The sequence below is a fragment of the Phacochoerus africanus genome, chromosome 16, assembly GCF_016906955.1.
Source record: "Phacochoerus africanus isolate WHEZ1 chromosome 16, ROS_Pafr_v1, whole genome shotgun sequence".
Lineage (NCBI taxonomy): Eukaryota > Metazoa > Chordata > Mammalia > Artiodactyla > Suidae > Phacochoerus > Phacochoerus africanus.
This window is the reverse complement of record NC_062559.1, coordinates 38764862-38786839: the sequence shown is the minus strand read 5'-3', so window position 1 is coordinate 38786839 and position 21978 is coordinate 38764862. Positions and strand designations below refer to the sequence as shown.

The 21978-nt window shown below is 40.0% G+C and overlaps 1 protein-coding gene across 2 annotated transcripts in view; it reads right to left on the bottom strand.

The window, feature by feature from the left end:
- The window catches only part of DPY19L1 (dpy-19 like C-mannosyltransferase 1), a 101019-nt gene extending 79431 nt beyond the window's left edge, over nt 1-21588 (bottom strand). The window contains exons 1-4 of one of the 2 annotated variants that reach the window (XM_047763094.1): nt 21194-21587; nt 4798-4822; nt 4091-4178; nt 458-595 (exon numbers count right to left, since the gene is read on the bottom strand). In XM_047763094.1, the coding sequence (XP_047619050.1) occupies nt 458-595; nt 4091-4178; nt 4798-4822; nt 21194-21491 (549 nt within the window). In that variant the 5' untranslated portion in view covers nt 21492-21587. Of the gene's footprint in view, nt 1-457; nt 596-4090; nt 4179-4797; nt 4823-21193 lie in introns of both variants that reach the window. The other variant, XM_047763095.1, reaches the window with a different exon arrangement.
- Nucleotides 21589-21978: the final 390 nt, after the last annotated feature.

Genomic DNA, 21978 nt, shown 5'->3' with positions numbered 1-21978 from the left:
CAAATTAAGGAGGGGCAGTGAAGAAAAGGACAAAGTTACTGACGTTACTATCTTCCTATTTCAGCTCCTGGTGGACCCACCTTTCTTCTGTTACCACAGGGGAAGATGCATCCAATTAAGTGAAGAGTGGCAGATAAGAAACATTATTTGGCAAATGACATGTAAAAGTAACTGTGCTCCCCTGCTATAATTCCTACAAACAAACCAAATCTGATAGTTTTCACATTTGCCAAACTACGCAATGCGATCAAAATAATCATTCCCCAAAAATCGCCTAAAGCCCTCCAATTAATAATGATCTTTTTTCCATATTCCCTTCCAAGAAAAGACAAACATTTCCTTTTTAAAAAAGATACAATTTAATATATTGAATTATATCTTAGACCTAGAATCAGCATTTAATACAGGCAATATTTTAAAAAGTTAAAAAATAGCCACAGTTGAAAAAGTATCTTACCTCAGGATAAAGATTGAACCTTTTTAATGTATTAATAACAAGGGGGTATTCAGTGAGCTTATCATTCATAATCATCCATACTCCATTCAAAAATGAGGGTGCTTCCACAATAGTCTTAAAGTAGGAATAATATAGTCCCTGAAATAAGCATATATTGTAGTTATAATAAAAATACATATTACTATGCCACTTATTAGCCTTAAAAAAAAAAAAACTACAGCATACTGTTTTTGAAAAATAAAGCAAGCAAGCAAGTAACAGCTATAATTAATTTCACAGGTTTCTGATCACTAATAAATCCTTAGGTTGCACAAAACCTATTTATTTAGTACATCTTAGTATATTCCATCTAACTGTTAGTTGAATCCCTAAAATGGTACTATCAGCCATCTTTCCTCCAGACTTACATGCAAAAATGCAAATACATTAGGCAGGCTACACACTGATGTACTACATACAATTTAAGATGTCAACTAGTTTTACAGACTATTTTCCTTCCTCTCAGTTCTGCCCAAGGTAAGAACCCTGCAGCACTGGGGCTATGAGGATGGAGCAGAGGGACAGTGATGATGCTCCCACTGTGAAGACAATAAATAAATTTTTACTTTGACACGCTAATTAGGAAAGATATCAAGGCTGGAATAATACATGGGACAAAAAACAAGCAAGTGCTAGAAGTCTTATGAGGGAGTAGAAGTGACAGCATAGGGCAAGAGAGATGAACACAGGAAACAAACTCTATCTTCTGTACAATTCTGGCCTCCAGCGGCTCTGGTAGCCAGTACCATTAACTGTCAAACTCTAAACTGGGTTTAAGGCTTATAAATATGAACGTGATTTCCCTATCCAGAAAAGGGAAAGACTGGCTCCTGACACCATGCTATTTAGGTTTCATATCACTATTTTTTAAATGCTTCCTACTGCAGTAGGTTAAATAATGTCCCCCAAAATTCAGGTTCACTAGAACCTGTGAATGTGACCTATGTGGAACACGTTCCTCCCAAAAGTAATCAAAATAAAATGAGGCCATACTGGATTAAGTGGACCCCGAATACAATATAACTGGTATCCTTATACTAAAAGGGAAATTTAAACATGAAGACACTGGAAAAAAATGCCAATGAAGACAGAGGCAGAGACGGGAGTGACTTTATCTCCAATGCATTGCAAGAACTGCTAGAAACCACAAGAAGCTAGGAAGAGTCAGGAAAGGATCCTCTCCTGGAGCCTTTAGGGAGAACACAGCCTCGCCAACACCGTGATTCAGACACCCCGCCGAAACCATGATTTCAGCCTCCAGAGCTGTGAGAGGATAAACTTCTGCTCTTTTAAGGCACCTAGTTTACTGGACTTCATTCTGGAAGCCATAGGAAACTATGACAATCTACCTTGTTTATAGGTTTGACTTTAGAACCATGTAAATATTTAATTAAAATTTTAAACCAAAAAAATTTTAAATCCCTAAATATCCAAAGAAAATTAGAAGGAAATTAACTATTTATCAGGTTGGAAGAGGATTTCAAATAACTAGAAGACATAGTAATTTTACTATATACCTCTAGTGGAATATATACTAAAGTTAAAAAGAACTGCAAGAAAGTTTTAAATTATTTTCAGTAATCACTTTTTTTTTAAAGGGCTGCACCCAGGACATATGGAAGTTCCCAGGCTAGGGGTCAAATTGGAGCTGCAGCTGCCAGCCTACACCACAGCCACAGCAACACAGGATCTGAGCCACTTCTGAGACCCACACCACAGAGTGTGGCAACACTGGATCCTTAACCCACTGAGTGAGGCCAGGAATCAAACCCAATCCTCACAGATACTAGTTGGGGTTGTTACCACTGAGCCACAACAGGAACTCTCAGTGATCATTTTTAATAATATCTTTGGTATTTTTATTCCTCAAATATAAGTAATTTGAAACCAAGATTCTCAGGCTTACAGAAAAGATACAAATTTAATATCAAATAAGTAAAAACCACCTAATCCTAAATTGTAATTCAGAAATCTAAATTGATGATTTATCTCCTCCTAAAAAAAAAGTTTCCTAATTTTGTTTACTAAGAAGGCCTAAACACAATGGCCAATCTAGTATGAAAGAGTAGCAATGAGCACCTCAAGCACCTAAACCGTGGTCCATAAACAACATCTGCCATTGAAAGGAATCAGGGCTCCTTAGAAAACTGGATGATTCCAGGTCTGGAGAGGAGTATCTGCAAGTAATAGCTACAGAATCTGCAAGTAATAGCTACAGATACTAGTAAGGTCAGGATGAAGAAACACAGAACCAACTAAAGACAGGTAAAGACAGGTAAGTTTAAATAATACAGTAAAATCTATCTGATCATCACAGTACTCTAAAAGATGGAACTCTACTGGTCAGCACAAGAAGATGCCAGGGAACCAACTGCTTTTTCTGAAAAGAGGTAATAAAAAGAAACAATCAAGCACTTTCCTGTCTTCCTGTATGAGTGAACCTCAAATAAACCAAACAGGTACTGTGGGAAAATTCTTCCTTACAGAGGAATTATGGTTAATAAATGCAAGGAAAAATAATAGAATAGATGATAATCACCTTTTGGCAATTCTAAAAAAATAAATGCTCTAGGCTGAGGTCTAAGCTATAATGGAGGGATCAGCATGACAATACCTAAAGCCATTGGTCAATCTTAACCTCACAGAGAGTGAGACAAATGGAAATGGTATGGTCTTGGTATGGTACAGTCAGGGCACAAAACCACTTATGAAGTATCCGTACCGGAAAAAAAAAAAATCAAACTTTTAGCTATCAAGATCCTGACCCATCAACTTTCAGGAAACTTGGGACAGTGGAACCTAATAAACAACATCAATTACTGTGAATAATTCTACAGGACAAATGACCTGGACTCTTCAACAAATAAGCAGGAAGAAAAACAAAAATGAGAAGAGGAATTTATAGATTAAAGGACTTAAGTGATATATCAACTAAATGCAACATACAGACACTGTCTAGAGCCTGATTTAAACATGGCAACACATCGTCTGAATGGGGAAGAAAGCCAATAAGGTCATTTAAGCATTGATTGATATTTGATGATTTAAGCAACTGCATCCACTGCTCTCAAGTGTGACAATGATATTGTGGTTAACAAAAAATCTTTTTTTTTGAGACATATATGAGATGTGTTTGCAGATGAGGTTTCCTTTAAAAGGAGATGGGTGTGTGAAGATGTAGATGAAAGAAATATGGCTATGTGTCCTCAGCTGTTGAAGCTGGGGGATGGGTAGAGGAGAAGTGTCTACTCTTTCTATGTTGGAACATTTTTGAAAATTTCCATGAAAAAAAGCCTAAAGTTTTTAGATTTCTCAATTACTACATCAGGAGTTCCCGTAGTGGCTCAGCAGAAACAAATACAACTAGTAACCATGAGGTTGTGGGTTCAATCCCTGGCCTCGCTCAGTGGGTTAAGGATCTGGCGTTGCCATAAGCTGTGGTGTAGGTCATAGACTCAGCTTGGATCTGGCGTTGCTGCAGCTGTGGCATAGGCCGGCAGCTACAGCTCCAATTGGACCCCTGGCCTGGGAGCCTCCATAAGCTGCAGGTGTGGCTCTAAAAAGCAAAAAATAAATAACCACATCAAAACTAACCATTTCAGTGCGAAAGGCCATCTCCCTTTCCAAAGTTGAGAGGTGAGAAAAATGACGATCATTTTCAAAGAGGTGTGTTATATGGCTCCTGAAAAACAAAACAAGGATAGAACAGTATTGAAACTTCTATTAAATATCATTTTAAAAATAAACTCTAAAAGCAAAACCAAAGTTATCCATAAATTTGCAGCTAATTTTTAATAAAACTTAAAAACACATATTTGTTTTACTGCTCAGTATATCTTACATTTCTACTAAAATTTCTCTATATAAGAAAACACATTCAAATCAGATTTTACAAATAGAGTGAACCAGAATAATGATATTTTAAGCCAAGAAAAATAAAATTATAGATTAAACTATAAATGTCATTGGGTTACCATTTCAGAAATGTCTGATTAATGAAATTCATATTTCTTTCTATCCAGAAGATTAAAAAAATTAATCTTCCTCTCAACATGAATACTCTATTAATGTTAAGCAAAGGCGTCTCAAATATAACCTCTTTAATAATAGATTTCTTTATTAAAAAAATTTCATTATTCTGACCCTGATTTATTAATTAAACTACATTTTCAGCCTATTTTCTTACATTTAATACTATATATTCATCCTTATGCTGAAATTATTCCTATATGCATGCAGGAGAAACAGTTTTGGTAAGTTAGGAACATCTGCATAAAACATGCCAGGGGAGAAAATCTTACCAGTGCAACACTGCTGCAAAGGCAGCTAGAAGAAAAAAGAAATGTAAATTATTATTTTTGCATTAAAATTACTTTTGCCTTACAGAAAAGCATTACAAAGACAAGCATGGTAAAGCTGGGAAAGTGTACATCTTAAACTCTCAAGGACTGGGCAAGGAATAGGGACTCTTCAAAAGAAGTCCCAGGGCTCTGCTTAAAATAACAGTAGGCTGAATTACAAAAGAATTAGGCATACATTTACAATTTTCTTTCACTCACTCATTCAACAAAATAAATGAGGGGTTATTATTTGCAAAAACCTATGCTGGAATCCTTGTTTGGAAAGCTCCATAAATAGAGCTATGAGAAGAATGAACCAATGGTGAGAGGCAATAGAATAAAGAAATAAGGTGACCTCAGAGAACAGGACTGGGACAGATAAAAAGAGGGAACTACCACTTTTTAGATACTGCTATAATATCTGAATTTTATGACAGTTTACTTTTTTTAAACAAATTTAAAATGAAACAAGTAAAGAAGGAAGAAAGAGATGAAGGGAGAAAGTAAAAAAGAAAAGGTAGTACTTAAACCAGTCTATGAGAATCAGTCATTTGCTTTCTGTCCAAATACAAAGAACATGTTAAAATGAATCCAGAAAACACCACTCAACTTTCTTTTTTTAAAAAAATGCAATGGGAATTTATTTATTTTTTAAATGATTTTTATTTTTTCCATTATAGTTGGTTCACAGTGTTCTGTCAATTTTCTACTGTAGAGCAAAGTGACCCTAGTCACACGCATATATATATATATATATATATATACATACATTCTTTTTCTCACATTATCTTCCATCATGTTCTATCGTAAGTAACTAGATATAATTCCCAGTGCTATAGAGCAGGATCTCATTGCTTATCCATCCCAAAGGCAGTAGTTTGCATCTATTAACCCCAGATTCCCAGTCCACCCCACTCCCTCCCCCATCCCCTTGGCAATGACAAGTCTATTCTCCAAGTTCATGAGTTTCTTTTCTGTGGAAAGGTGCCTTTGTGCTCTATATTAGATTCCACATATAAGTTATATCATATGGTATTTGTCTTTTTCTGACTTACTTCACTTAGTATGAGTCTCTAGTTCCATCCACGCTGCTGCAAATGGCATCACTTTGTTCTTTTTTATGGCTGAGTGGTATTCCATCGTGTATATATACCACATCTTCTTAATCCATTCATCTGTCAATGGACATTTAGGTTGTTTCCATGTCTCGGCTATTGTGAATAGTGCTTCAGTGAACATATGGGTGCATGTGTCTTTTTCAAGGAAAGTTTTGTCTGGATATATGCCCAAGTGGGATTGCTGGGTCATATGGTAGTTCTACATTTAGTTTTATGAGGTATCTCTATACTGTTTTCCATAGTGGTTGTACCAATTTACATTCCCACCAACTGCGTAGGAGGGTTCCCTTTTTTTCACACCTTCTCCAGCATTTGTTACTTGTGGACTTATCAATGATGGCCATTCTAACTGGTCTGAGGTAGTATCTCATAGTAGTTTTGATTTGCATTTCTCTAATAATCAGTGATGTTGAGTATTTTTTCATGTGCTTGTTGGCCACCTGCATATCTTCTTTGGAGAAATGTCTATTCAGGTCTTTTGCCCATTTTTCAATTAGTTGTTGGGTTTTTTTGTTGTTGAGTTGTATAAATTGTGTATTTTAGAGATTAAACCCTTCTCAGTTGAATCATTTGAAACTATTCTCTCCCATTCTGTAGGTTGTCTTTTTGGGTTTTTTCCAACTTTCTTATATCACAGAATCCACCTTATTGTAGGCTTCTGATTAAATAACTACTAAGTAACTGAATTATGAAAATACTCTTAGAAATGAAAACTCAGATTTTATTCTTATTCTTAAAAAAGTATTTATATTTTAAAAAATTTAAAAATGCATTTTGCCTAGGAGATTATTAATTGTTACAAAAGACAAAGACTTGCTCTTTCTAAACCACTGAAACTGCAAATATTTAACTAGGTTTGTCATTTGATGTTTGTTTGTATATGATACTCTGATCTTTTGAAATTTTGATTTTTTTTTCTTGTTGACTTTTTTTTTGGTTCCCACCTTTAAAGATTTCACCCCACCATGATAAAATTTGGGCTTTATTTTCTCAATGATCTAATTATGTTCTGAATAAATCATGTTTCTCTCAAAGAAAGTAAATGCCGCCTTTTATCACACTGAAGACCTGTCACAATTTATACTTTGGTAATCCCTTAGAGACTATAACTGGGATTTCATTTATAAATGAATAGGGGAAGAATCTACATGTTTACATATAAATCTATATGCTCACATCCATAAACATTGCTTTTTAATTGCCACTGACAAAAATCCTATCAGTAGAGTTAATACCTAATACATAGTTAAACTCCTATTTCTCATTAAGTCTTTTAACATTTTTTTCCTGCTAATATCCATGAAATTTTGTTTTCATTATACTTTACTGGATATTGTTAAATGTATTTATTTTTGTTAAGCATATTTTGACTCATTTACTGAACTATTAATTCTTTTTTGGTTTATCATCTTCAATTCTTTCTTTTAAAAAATATTTTAGGGAGTTCCCATTGTGGCTCAGCGGTAACGAATCTGATTAGTTTCCATGAGGATGCAGGTTCAATCCCTAGCCTTGTTCAGTGGGCTAAGGATCCTAAGTTGCCGTGAACTGTGGTGTAGGTCGAAGACATGGCTCAGATCCCACATTGCAGTGGCTGCGGTGTAGGCTGGCAGCTACAGCTCCAATTTGACCCCTAGCCTGGGAACTTCCATATGCCGCAGGCGCGGCCCTTAAAATAAATAAATTAATTAATTAAAAAATATTAAAAAAAATATTTTAAATTACTTTGACCCTGTTTTATAATTTTACTCTAAGTTTCCTTTACCTATCTGACAAAAAACTAAAACAATACTAAATAATTCTAATAAAAGAGGGCACCCAGTCTTCTGCTGACTTTAACAGAAACGCATTTCATCTTATGCCTTTAAATTAATTGGCCTTTGGCCTTGACAATTCTGGAGTGATAAACAGGAGTGCTCAAGATCATCATCCCTCTCCTTTCTCAGAACACTACAATTTCTCAGAAGGATGGAAGGTATTGGTGCCTTCCTTTAATTCCTTTAATTTAACCCATGCAGCACAAGAACAGACAATTCTTTTTTTTTTTTGTCTTTTGTCTTTTGTTGTTGTTGTTGTTGCTATTTCTTGGGCCGCTCCCGAGGCATATGGAGGTTCCCAGGCTAGGGGTTGAATAGGAGCTGTAGCCACCGGCCTACGCCAGAGCCACAGCAACGCAGGATCCGAGCCGCGTCTGCAACCTACACCACAGCTCACGGCAACGCCGGATCGTCAACCCACTGAGCAAGGGCAGGGACCGAACCCGCAACCTCATGGTTCCTAGTCGGATTCGTTAACCACCGCGCCACAACGGGAACTCCAGAACAGACAATTCTTAAAAGAGTTTTAGGTATTTGAACGACACTCTTTCATAGTCTTCAGGATTCATTCATAATCCGCCCAATGCTTTGAATTCCTCTGTTCATTTCAATTAACTAGCAGTTGTAGTTGTAGTAGTAGTAGCAGCAATAGTAGTAGTAGCAGCTAATATTTGAATTGATTACTTGCCAGACATTTTTTTAAGCGCTTTACTTGAACTAATTCAATAAATCCTCACAACCATCCTATGTGAACTTTCCCATATACAGATAAGAATCTGGGACCCAGTGAACTTTACGGATTTATCCAACATACACGATGGGTAAACAGAGCAAGGGATGCTGGAGGCAGGAATTAGGATCCCTGTACTACGTGTCATCTCGTGGAGGACAGAGGGGCTGAGAGAAAGGTCAAGTCCTCCTTACCCTAATGTATCTTAATTCCCCTTCCCTCTTCTTTCTTTCTTTTAAAGATCAAAGACCAAAAAAAGGTACAATTCATCTGCTGATAAAGGCAATACATTTTATAGAAACTATTAATTTTATATAAAAGTATAGTTATGCTTTATTTAAAATTGAAATAAATTACACATATGTCATGTGACAATGAAAGCCCCAGTAAAGCAGACATTGCCCTACAAGCATATAATTTAAGCATAAAGACATAAAATGACAAAAACTTAAGACATTCCTAAAGAGCTTTTTTTACCTTCTCGCCTATAGGAAAGATTACAAATGATTTTCTCTAAATACACTCCAGTAATTATCAATCTGGTGTATAGCCTTTTGGGAGTGTCACAAAATTGGTCATTCATTTTTCCAGCTTAATACATACGCTATTTTTGTCAATACAGCATTTAAAAAATCAGAACATTAAAATCTTCCCCCAAATACGAAACTATTCTATAAGAAAAAGATGTTCAAGGAAAGGTTTGCTTTGCGAGCTAATTCAAAAGATGGCAATCTTGTGGCTGAGGACAGCGAAAAGCTCTTAAGTTTTGCTGGAAGCACACACATTATTACCAACACTCCAAAACTAAACTGGCCACTCCTTCCACATTCTGATTAAAGACATTTCGTACCAGATTATAGGTCACATCATGCCAATTTTCAGTCTTATCGGATTTGAGCTTTTCTTCACTAAAAATTACTCCTCTCCTGTTATTAGAAGCTTGTTTAAATGAAATAGAATGTAACCCTCTGAGGGTAGAAACAATGCTGTATGGAGCTTTACTACAGTGGTACTTATTAGCAGGAAGCTGAGCGCACAGCCTAACTCGAATGCATGCTGAATTAACGCACACAACTTGACACGATTAAGGGGAAAATAAAAAACTCCCAAATCATGTCCACAAAATAACCAAAGCAGAATATGCCTGAAATCAGTGCAAATTAGACCTATCATCTGCTTGCAGCCTGTGGCCTAAGCATCCATTCGCAGCCCTGCACCAGCACAAGGGGGTCCCTGAGGTCCTGCCCTAGCTCTGCTCCCTCTGATGCCACTCCTTCCAGCCACAGCTCAGAAAGTGGGGAGGGGCCACCCCCTCCCTGGCCCACAACAGTCAGCTGCACTAAAGAGGGCAGGAGGAACAGGAAAGAAATGGGAGAAGGGGTTCTTCCATAAGGCTCTGCTCAGTCCTCAAGGGCTCCTAACCCCATCCCCTGTCCAGCCAGCACCAGGGCCCCGACTGCTCCTTCAACCCTCCTGCTTCCTCCCCTCCCCTAGGTCACTTAACCCCAGCAGGTGACTCAAAAGTCCTGGGCTCTTCCTTAGATCCCCCCAACACCCACCCAATTAAGCATGCTGGCAAGTGGAGCCTGCAATCTGCTTTTTAAAGATTCCTGAGCTGAGTCTTCCGCGTGCTAAAGCTAGAGACCCACTATCCTTTCTCTCTTTCTCCTCAAGATAGGAGAGCCAGGGTGGGCTGCTTCTGCCTCCACCCCTCCGTGGTAACTTGCAGGCAAGTACTCCTGACCACAACTAGAGTTTCCCATCTATGCGACATTTAACCCCTTGGATGTGTATTTTCTAACTAGTAATTTATTTCATTCACAGAATCCCTTCACAAGCTCTCTTACTGGAGTCTCACAACAATCTTGGGAGCATGTATTCCCATTCTACAAATGAAAACTGGGTCTCCAAGATGCTATCTCCCCAAAAGCAAGGACCTGGACCTAGAGGTTTTAATTCCAAGCCTCAGTTTCTTTCCACAGTGACAGAGCTGCCTCCTCTCCCATTTGACGACCTCATCTTGTAACAATATTTATATGGAGAAATACATTCTAAGTCCAAATGACTTGCAAAATTTAAAAATACAACTTATTCCTAAATTGAGGTTAATCCATACTTAAAGCATCCTGCAGTTTCAGCCTCCCTAATGCTCAAGAGACAAAATGACAGAAAAAGAAGCAAAGAACTCTTCTTAAATCTACTGGACAAGGGTTTCAAATCAACCTTGACAAGTTCTATACTCAACCCCTTCCTAATACTGCTAACAATTGTTTTCAAGGGCCCACTCTTTCTTCCCAGAAGTTGAAGTCACCGCTAAGGAGTCTCCCTGTACCACACCAACAATCCATCCTGGAGAAGGAAGACAGTTTCTAAATGTACAGATTTAAGCATCTCCTCGCCTTGTCTGAAAAGTCCCATGACTTTCCATGGCTCACACAGAGCCCACAATCTGGCCTTTTCCCAGTTAATCCCACCATACACCCTTCATTCGGACTGCATTTGGGAAACAATCCCCTAAAATACCAAGTGTTTTCATAATGTTATACCTTTCCCCCTGCCTGAAAACTCCTAATTCACCTTTCAAAGTCAAAGGAATTCAAATGTGGCGTTTCGTGAAGTTTGTCCTGCCACCATAGCTATCTGACCTTTATTAGAGCACCTTATCAGCTGGTCACGCACATAACACTTCCTTCTGCTAGAATGCAAAGGCCTTCAGGCTGAGCTTGTGTTGAATTCATCTTAATGTCTACATGTTCTAGCATCGTGCCTGGCACCTCCCTGGGCTGAACTGTTAAATGACTATCACTATGTAAGAGAAATTAGAGAATGTTCTCAAGCAAATAAAAACCTAAACTCCTACAGACAATACCTAAGCATTTCCAACTGCTCAAAGGGTTTCCATTAGGTGAAGGCAAAATAGATATTACATATTGAAAGAAACAGTAATTCTAGTCTACAGTACCTAGAATAAATTCAAGTCCAGTTTCTACGTAGCAAACCAACAAGGAAAAGGTATTCTTTAGGACCCAGCTTGGGAAAGAGAAAACAGTCACGTAGACCACAACCTCAGCTCCTTCCTTCTTTCTAGCACCTAGATTTCTCTGTGTTATTAAGTGCTTAAAGTCAACAAGTATCTAAATGTCTATTAAATGCACAACAGAGTTTTCTAGAAACTGAGAACATTAAAGAAATGTTAGCCAATATCTGTGCCCTTAAAGAGAAAATCTTTGAGAGATAAGATTTAGGTATATAAAATAACGAGAAACACATTAAGCACCCTAGCAAACAGCACAAAGTCTATGAACTGTAAGAAATCTAAGAAGGTAGATCAATAAGGCTCTCCCAGGCCAGGGATTACAAAAGGAGATTTGAGCAGGGGTGGGGGTGGGTTGGGGGGGGGGGTCTCAGGACATTATTACAACTTAGGTGAGGATTTATGGTGAGTAGCCAAAAAAGAAGACAGTTACAACAAAGCTGGATGTGGACTTTGACCCAACACAACAAAAGAATTCCCATCACTAATACTTATGACAAAATACACACGAAACTGACAATAGTGAGATGTTTATTGAAGGCCCATTCACTGTATATCCAGTGTGTCAGACTCTCAGAGCTCTGTGAACACTAGGAGGGGAGCTCGGCAGAGCCACCCAACCAGTGGCACCAAGAGTGGTAGTCACCAGAGTCCTCCTGGGCCAGTAACTTCTGTGCTTTGAAGAGATCATTTACTCCCACACTCATGCCACATAAACATTATCATTTTCTGTGTGTGCCATGATATAAGAAAGGTTGGGAAGCAATGAGCTGGGCAATAAAGAAACTGAGCAAGTTTCAGAGAGAACATCATAAGGCAGCAATAGACAGCCATGGTGATCTAAACCTGGGACTGCACTGGAATCATCAGTGACACTAAATAAAACTAGACATGTGTGAATATTAATCCAGGGCCCTTAAATCTGAAACTCCGTGGGTTTGTTGTTTTTTTAATATGCAAGCTATTCTAAAGCACAGTTGAGGTTAATTATCACTGGTACAGAAATGACTGGAGTAAAATCTCTGTAGTTGTTCACAAATTTGAATATAAGAATTGGCTGCTTTGTATTCCATGTATTTTCCAGCAGTAACTGGATCACCCACCCGAGAGCTTGTCAGAAATGCAGACTCTCAGGTCCCAGGCCCCCTAACTCCAAATCTCTCTCTTAATAAGACCCCTCAGGTGATTTATGAACACTTTGAAGGGCAACGTCTCAACACTGACAGCACACTGGAGTCACCTGGGAGCTCTGAACACTGCTGGACCTGGCACAGGGGGTGACTCTAACATGCAACCAGGGTTGAGAATACTGATCTGGGGGGGTGCATTTTAAGACTGCATTCCTGGCCCCAACTCTCAGAGATCCTGATTCAACAGCTCTCACTTGAGGTTTGGAAATCTCTATTTTTAACACTTTTTATTAGGAAAATACAAATATAAATTCAAAAGATACTCTGAAGGAAAAACTGTCAAAATCTTGATAGCTGAAAATGATTAAGAAAGGGAAAAAGTTAAAATTAAGAATTAAAATTCTTTTTTATTGACCCTGGTAAGAAAGTTATTCTTAGGAAGAAACATTCATTGGATTTTATATGACTGACTTAGCCTCAGTCTCATTTTCACCAAATGTGCAATGAGGGTTTTTACCTGGTTATCTTATTCCCAGCATTTAATGGCCTTGCATAACTACAACTACTGCCACTAATACTTTGGACTCAGACTCTCAAAAGGGTCTCTAGTTTTCCTTTTAGATCTTTCTGCTCCCCAAAAGAAGTGTTGGTAGGTTTGAGTCTTTTAATTTTTTTCTTTTTTTTTTTTTTTTTTAATAGGGAAAAAAGCAATGCAATCAATTTACTAATAGAAATATTGAGTCTTAAAAGTGAGAAGTAGGATTGCTTTAAAATTCAGTTATGATTTCAAGAATCTACAACTCCTAGGTAAGATCTAGACTTCACAGTGGTCTATGGAATAATGATGGTTGTAAGGGTGACCTTAGTTTGAATCTCCTCCACATATTTGGCACTGAGCAAAATAATACCTTATGATGTTAGGAAAAAATTAAGAAACTCTCATTTATAATGAATAAGTCTAACAACTGTTTATCAGTTGCAAATAACAGAGCACTTTTACGTATTAAGCAAAAAATATCCAGGAGTCCTTTTAAGGCAAAGATGGCTCTTATTCTCCCATGAGGCCCAAGGTCACATGATTGGGATGAACCAAGGCCTGGGGGAGATCCAAGGTTCCATGACTCTGCTGTCTTTCTAATTGGAAGATCAAGCATAAAAAAAAGTTACTAAATGCATTTAACCAAAAGGATGGACTGACATAAAGGAGGAAACCCCTCAGAAATCATTTAAGCCTCAAGGACAAAGGTTTACTTTAAGGTGAATATATGAAAACAGAACATGGAAAATATAATCACCATTCCCAAACAGTATAAAATTAGTCCTCTCACTAGAGAAATACACAGAGTAAATTTTCAAATTTTAAAAGTATATATGTGTATACATATATTAGACAATACAACAATTAATCAACATGAGTTTTTAAAGCTGTAAATTCTAATTTCCTTTAAAAATCTTACCCTCACATAATATGAACATGAATATTTCTAAATCACACAGTAACCTACATTAGCAACTTTCATTAAGGAACTTTCTCCTTACTGAAAAAAAAAAAAAAAAGCCATTTCAGTCCTTAAAGAACAAGTAGCTAGATAAAATAATACACCTGAAATAATGCACTAGCTAATTAAATACTTCTGAGCACTCACAGTGAAATTGTAAAGCTTTAACAAACCCAAGGATAAAGCATAGAAGCTTCACCTCTTCACTAGAGAAAAAAAAAGATCCATACATATATAATATAGCCCCAGGCCCATCATATTAAGCAAGAGACTTTTAACAAGGACATTAATCGATAAACAATTTAAGGTTTTAAGGCAATAGATTCTTAAGGTTATAGATTTCCCCTCAAATTGCAAACTGCCCTTAGGTATCACAATGTTTTGCTTATTCTTTAAATGACTATGAAAACTATGACACCATTTTTCACTATTTCACTCTGTGTTTTTTTAAAATAACAATGCCAAACAACCAACGAAAACAAAAACAATTCAGGATTTAGTAGTTTCCAAAAAATAGTAGTTACACAAAGACAAAAGAGAGACTGACACGTTGATCATAAGGATTTAACAGTCAGAGTAATTCCTCAAATGAGCATACGCCACCAAAAAGTAGTGCTCTCGCTAAAAGAAATTATCAGGTCTTGGAAGTTATAAGGTCATCTTCCCATTAAAGTATCTTTGACAGCTGTCTTAGATTGTAGTTCTGAAACCAACAATTTGACAGATGTGCTTAACAAGCCAAGAGACCTTAAATTTAATCTCAAACTTCACCCAGTGAACTCACTAAAGATGTCAGGCCATTCTCCCACTTTGGTTCCCTCACATGTAAAATTCTAGGAGTTAACTTTTAAGTTCTAGATTTCCATGAAATTTCCATGGAGATTAAAGATGAGAAGAGTGAGAAATTAGGTTTTCTTTTTTTTTTTTTTTTAATTTTAAATGGGAGTTCCTGCTGTGGCACTACAGGATCTGTGGCACCTGTGCATTACCCAGACACAGGTTGGATCCCCAGGCCAGCAGGTTATGGATCTGGCATTGCAGTAGCCCAAGTGCAGGTCACAATTGCATCTCAGATCTGATCCCTGGCCCTGGAACTCCATATGCTATGGGGCAGCCAAAAAATAAAAACAAAAAACAAATTTTAAATGCAGTAGAAAACAGTAGCATTCTGCTAGTTATATAAGTACTTCAGTATTAGTATTAAAATGTGGGGAAAAGATTCTGAGGTGTAACATTAGCAGGAATGACTGAAAGGCTGCACTGCAAAAAGCAGTGGTGACTGTTAAGAAGTTACAAGAAAATGCAATCAGAGCAGCAGCATATAAGATAAGGTATGAAGTGGTGTAAAAATATAAATAACACCTCACTCTTCTCAGTTACAACAATATTCTCAAGAATCTGCCAAGAAAGCAAGTTTTCAAAAGTTTTTGGCCAAGTGATTTATAAACCACATTTAAGATATAGTTGGTGCTACCATAAACTAGAAGATAAAATCACCTTCATCCTTGGTCACTATAATGAATCACTCAGAACTTCTGTGATTGATTTTGGTGATTATGCTATTATGTTAACATTTGCTTCTATGATTAAAATTACAAAATGCCATCCAAGAATCTATTATGTGTAGTGAAAGTACTGAAAAACACACCTGACAATTTGACTTTGAAAAGGAAGTCAAATATGAGGATATCTCCTCATATTTGCCAGGCAAACATGAAGATATGAGAGCTGTTAATTTCAAGGCATTCCACGGTGGGGGCGGGGAGAAGACAATAGTAATGCTGAGAAAATGAAAATTCACCTTAAAGCTAAAATAAAAGGTACAGTAATTGTAGATTTATACATGCTAAAAATTAATTATTCTACTTTTTAAATTCAATGATTCTTGAATTATGAAAGATATCCATAAAGAACTGATCTTTCCTATGAAATAGAACTACTTTTTACGGGGTTAAATAGCAATATAAAAGTCTTGACCTAGAAAGAGATGTAATTCTTACTAACTTTGATGACTAGTCATCATTAGAACAGTAACTAAAGAAAACTAGCAGACTCTTCCCCAGAAGAATAATGTTCCAATGGTTTGGACAAAGTACAATCCAATGCTAAAAGATGATCTAGTAAAATAAGAATTTAGGACTAAACACATAAAGTCTAAAGCTGCCCCATTTAGAAACAATAGCATAAGCTTATAGTCTCTATGATAATTTAAATATATCATTAACATAAACTCTAAGACATTATAATATAGCCTAACAGACCAAGTATGTAAAGCTTATAAAAATAGCTACAGTTCAAATATTAGCAACATCCAAATACACACATTATAAAATTATCTGCTTTCAGTATTGTTGCTGTATTAGGGCTGAAAAATCAATCACAAGTTGGTAATATATCCTTATATTTACAGAAACTAAACTCATCACATTTGTTACTTATTTGAGCACTCATGAATATCACATGTTCAGAACCCTTCTAATTCTCTTTTAATAATAACATATGTTTGTGACTATAAACATTCTTTAAAGCTAACCAGAAGTCTATTTTGGAAAGAAAAAACTGGTTTTAAACATTGAAGAAATTCTCTAACAGCCCCAAAAACCACCCTCTCCACTGGCTTTCCAGGGAACTATACTAGCTCAACATCTATGTATGAATACACCCTCAGAGCTAGTGCTCTGGTGCGGCCGAGTGTTCGTCTGAAAGCCATCCCACAAGATGGCCAGTGGCCCCCATGCCTCTCAGTTCCTCAGCTTTCTTGCCCATTAAGCTACCCCTAATACGCTGTCCACCTCTTATCCCCTTATCTCTAGTTATGACCCCTCTCTTCCTTATTTCACCTAAAGAAGAAGGAAACAAGAAAGCTAAGGCTTACTGAGCACTAAATGTCGAGGTTTCTCAGAACTAGACCCTCGGGCTTCATTTCTCCTTTTGCTATACTTACCCTAGAGAAGATAAAAAATATAAGCATGGTGGTTAAGAACATGAACTCTGGAGCCACAATGCCTGGATTCAAATCCTGACACTTCTACATTCTAGGGGTGACCTTAGGCAAGTTACTTAACATCTGCGTGCCTCGGATCCCCCATTTGCTGAAACGGTATGACAATCACAGTAACATGATGGGGAATGAGTTAGTAATTAAATGAATTTGAGATAAGTGAGTAAGTCCAAAGCACTTAGAACTATGCCTGGCACAGCGTCAACCCCGCATCAGAAGATGCTATCAGCAATCCCTATGAATGTAATACCACCCATTTTCTCATGCCTCCCCGCTTTACATTCCCACTCAGACCTCTTCTCTTGTGTTCCACTGCACACGTGACATATCTACTTGGACATCTTATGAATGTCTCAAAGGTAACATGTCCAAGATAATTCTTGATCTTTTCCCTTAAACTTGTCCCCTCCCCACACCTCTAGTCTTCACCATCTCCATGAATGCCACTCCAATTAACATAAGAGCCATACAGATAATAAATGGCAACTCACAGCCCAGCCTGCTTAGGGAACACAATAAAGATGTGGAGAAACTCTGGCAAACTGGACTGTGTCTCTATTTAAAAGAGGGGAGGGGTGGATATGCTTAGTTCCAGAGGATTGCTGCCATGTAAAAATGTCAGCTCTGTGATGGTGGACAGTCTGCTCCTAGAGGGGAACAGAACATGAGACCTTAAAGTTACTGATGCTTCCCTCCACCTCACCCCATCCCCAGATTCTGATTCAACTGGTCTGACATGTGGCTTGGCTACCGGAATTTTTTCAAGTTGCCGGGTGACTATAGTATAGAGCTAAGATGGCAAATCATTAGTCTAGCCCACGTCTCCCATTTTTACATGTGTACAAATTGAGACATGGAGAAGCTAAATGCTTTGCTGAAGCACCAACAAGTTTGAATAGTGACAGAATCAGAAAACAGTTCTTTTAAGGCAGTGTATTCGAACTGTGGGTTATAATACTAGACCATGAAATCAACTTTATGGTTTATACAAATAGCATTTAAAAAAAGAACAGAAAGTCAGAGTATACTGTATATTGTAGGGTAAGTACAGTACAGGACCCTTTTGTCTTAAATATAGGCACATACTGCTCATTAGCCTCCATTTCCCTTTTTAAATCTATTCTCCTCCCTTCTCTGCCTTGTCCCCAGTTCCAGGAAGCTAACCCTCCAGAATGTTTCAGTTGGGCCCCCTGTCTAAGGGTTTTCAGTTGGTCAGCCAGTGAGAGGCACCAGTGGGAGATCAGAGGGTGGGCACAGAATGCCTGGGGTTACTCTTCTTGGGTGATCCTGCCCCACTGCACAGCTTTCCTTGGGTTCAGCTCTGGAGGGAGCGCCCTTTCCCCTTCACTGGTGACAATTCCTGGATGCTTCAGTGTTCTCTGTGGGTACCTTACAGCTGCTCACACTTTTGCAAACAGGCCACTTATTAAATGTTTCCTTTAGGACACTGATACATAAATAGTTGGATAGACACATGAATTACTGGGTTGGATTTTTTTCATGTCTGAGCAGGTTTCACGTTGCTTACCATGGGTTGTGGTAAAAAAAAGTTAGAAAAACACTGTCATGGTTCTTCTTACTACACCACTGCCTCCCCTGGCTGATACAGGGAGCTACTGGGTTGAAACTTCTAAAAATAAACATTTCAGAAACCCTTCTTATCACTGTTACTATCAAGTAGTACGTAATGTCTCCAAAAAGAGAAAAACATATTAAAATGGATTTTTGGACAGGGCTTAAGACTGCCCAACAGTGCAAAAGGCCACCTGGGTAGCTAAGTGAGTCGCCATCATTGATTGCTTCACACATGTGGAGGTGACAGAACTGAACTAGGGACCTCTAGTCAGTCTCTCTTACACAACTATGCTTCTATCAGGGAGCCTCAAGATGTAAAATTTATTCCAAAACATAAATGAAGCAATGTTGTAGCAAAATCCTACATTAAAAACCCATATCGTGTCAACTCAATTCTCACTCATTCCGGGAGGAGGAAGGAAAAGTGGAAATGAGGCAGCTTTCAAAAATTTCTAAATTGTGCTCCTTTTTGCTGGATCTGAGGGTAAAGAGATCCAGAGAAAGACCAAACATCCCAGGCCTGATCATTCTCCAGACCCATCTTGCGCCTGGGCCTCATGTAAATGGTTAGCAAGGACAGAACGTCTCCAGACGTTGGTCTGATGATCTGATTATCAACCATCTGATGGCCAGCATCCAGAGTATATTCAAAAATGTGGGGCGGTGCCTTCACTGTAACTCCTTCCAATACTCAAATGAGTGAGTCAAGTAAAGTATCATGCTTTTATATTCATACAAAACATACTAAGGTATGAGCATTACTAGATCCAAATATAAGCCATCCAATATAGGAAGATTTAAAGGAAACGCAATTACAAGCAAAGAAAATATGTACAAAAGGGCAACAGATATTATTCTATGATTTGTTACTGTTAACCTCCCTGAAGAAGTGATGCCATTCCATGTTTTGCAACAAATTGGTTAATGTTTATAGTAGCCATTCAGGAAAAATGCAACCTCATCCTGTCACCAGATCAGTATTATGCATGTCCTTTTATAACAGCAACTAAAAATTCGTTAAACGTTTTAAACACAAAAGTGTCTAGTCAAATAATACCCACCGTTTTAGTTCTGGTCCTCAGGACATGCCCTGGAGTAAGTAGGGCAGGTGATAATCCCATGTCACAGAGACACCAAGGCTCACAAAGGAAATAACTTGAAACTTAAACGAAACTTAACCACCGTGAACTGGATCAGGAGCGTCTGCCTCATCCTCTGTACCATGCTGCCTCCCCAAGGTGAACTTCTCTAACCTGCACACTGGCAAGGTTTTTCAAGCTCGCTACTCAAAAAAAAAAGAAGGGACGTACTGAAAATACTGAATTTCTGTAGGCTTGAATCTACAATAGAAGAAAAAAAAAAGTGCCCTAATAGCAATATCAACCTTTGTGAGCCCATTAAAATGTTCGTGGGCACGCGTGCGAGAGCACAAATGCGCGCGCGCACTCACACGGTGATGACTGTGGTTTTTATCATTGAGTCGCTTCTAGTGGTGGCTGTGATCTCAGGGGAAGACGATTTGCTCTGTCCTATTCCCTGGTCTACACTGAACTCCAAATCCTTTTGGGTCACTAAGGGAATGTGAAAGGGTAATAAGGGATAAATCACCAATAGTTAAATAATTAAGCAGCCAAAGCCCATTAACAACATTGTATAGGAAAAGTAGTGTTACAGCATTTTACTTGCTGACTTAAGAAAAATCTGGCCTATTATCCAAACTGCTATAACTTGCCTTATCAGAATGTCAATCAGGAAACAAAGGAAACCTCAAATCGGTCCACAACATGTGAACATTTTAACTTTATTTCTTTCAGCTCATCGCTACGTATCATCCGTTTGGTCAAGGCCCGGAAGCCGAGGGCAGCCCTCCATACCAATCGTTCGCCAGGTCAGCAGTGTCCCAGCTCGGGCGCCCAAAACACAACACAACCGGGAAAGTGATGTGCGGAGGGGAATCACTAAGTGCTACCAGCTGTGGTTGCAGCCAAGAAGAAAAAAAGCACGCTAAAATTTAATTATAAGTTTAGCAACTTTCTAGGACGGGCAACCTGCTTTTGCTTTGGGCTCCAAGTAATCGCAAACCATCCTCCCGAACAGGGGCCGAGATAACGGGAAGGCAGCCGGTCCGCGCCAATCAGCAGCGCCCAAGTCTCGTTAGCGCAGACCTGCCAGTTCGCGGCCAGACTGGGCAGCTGTTGATCTCGGGGCCATTTTTTTTAAAGCCGAGACTGAGAGCGGGTAGGAAGGGAGCGAGGAAGGCTGAGCCAGGGCGGGGGAGGGGAGGAGAAGGTAAGGACGTCCCAGGAAAAGTCGGAGAGGGCTGCAAACTGACGGAAACCGGCCGGCGGGGTTCGGCGGCACAGAAGCCGGAGGAGAGAGGAGCGGAGGGGGAGAGGGGGCCCCGTGCCTCAAAGTTCCGCGTCCCGGAGGCGCCCGCGCGCTGGGCTGCTCACCTAACAGGAGCGTGGTCCAGGTCCGGCCGCGCCCCGAGCGCCGCAGGCCCAGCGCCCCGCTTAGTCGAGCCGCCAAGCGCCCCCCGAGGCCGCCCCCGGCCGGCGGCGCGGCGGGCTCCGCGCGGAGCCCCTTCCTGCCCGCGGCGCCCTTGCGCCGAGGGGACGGGGGCGCGCGCTCGGGCCCGGGTTCCCCGGCGCCGACATCTGGCGCCCCCCTTAGCGGCGACTGAGACGCGCGGGGCGGCTGGGGCGGCTTGGGGGCCGCTTCCCGGTGCTTGTTCCGCGCCTGCAGGACCATCTTGGCATAGTCGCGCCCGCTCGCTGCGCGCGCCCGGACGGCGGCCGGGGAACGGCGGGCTGGCGGGGCGGCCCCGGCGCCGCTCACTCTCCGGCGGGCGGGCGGAGGGCGGTCCGGTCCCTCCCCGCCGGCGGGGAGGCGGGGAGAACTGCAAGGCCGGGCGGCGGCTGCCTGCCTGGCGGTGCTGCCGGGAGGCGGCGCCGGACTCGCGCGCCCGCCGCCGTTGCCGCCGTTCCGGTTGTCACGGCGACCGTGGAACGCCAGGGGGCGGGGGCGGGGACACCCCGCGAGCGGCCGCGGCCCCGCCCCTGCTGCCCCTCCGCGCCGGACGCGCGCTCCCGGCCGGCCAGCGCGCACGCGCCGACTTCCGGCGGGGGCGGGGGCCGACCCCGGGCCGCCCAGCGACCCCGGCCAGGCTTGGGACCCGCGCAGGAATCTGCAGGTTTGAGGACGCGGACTGCCCAGCGGGAGTGGCGGTCCCACCCTT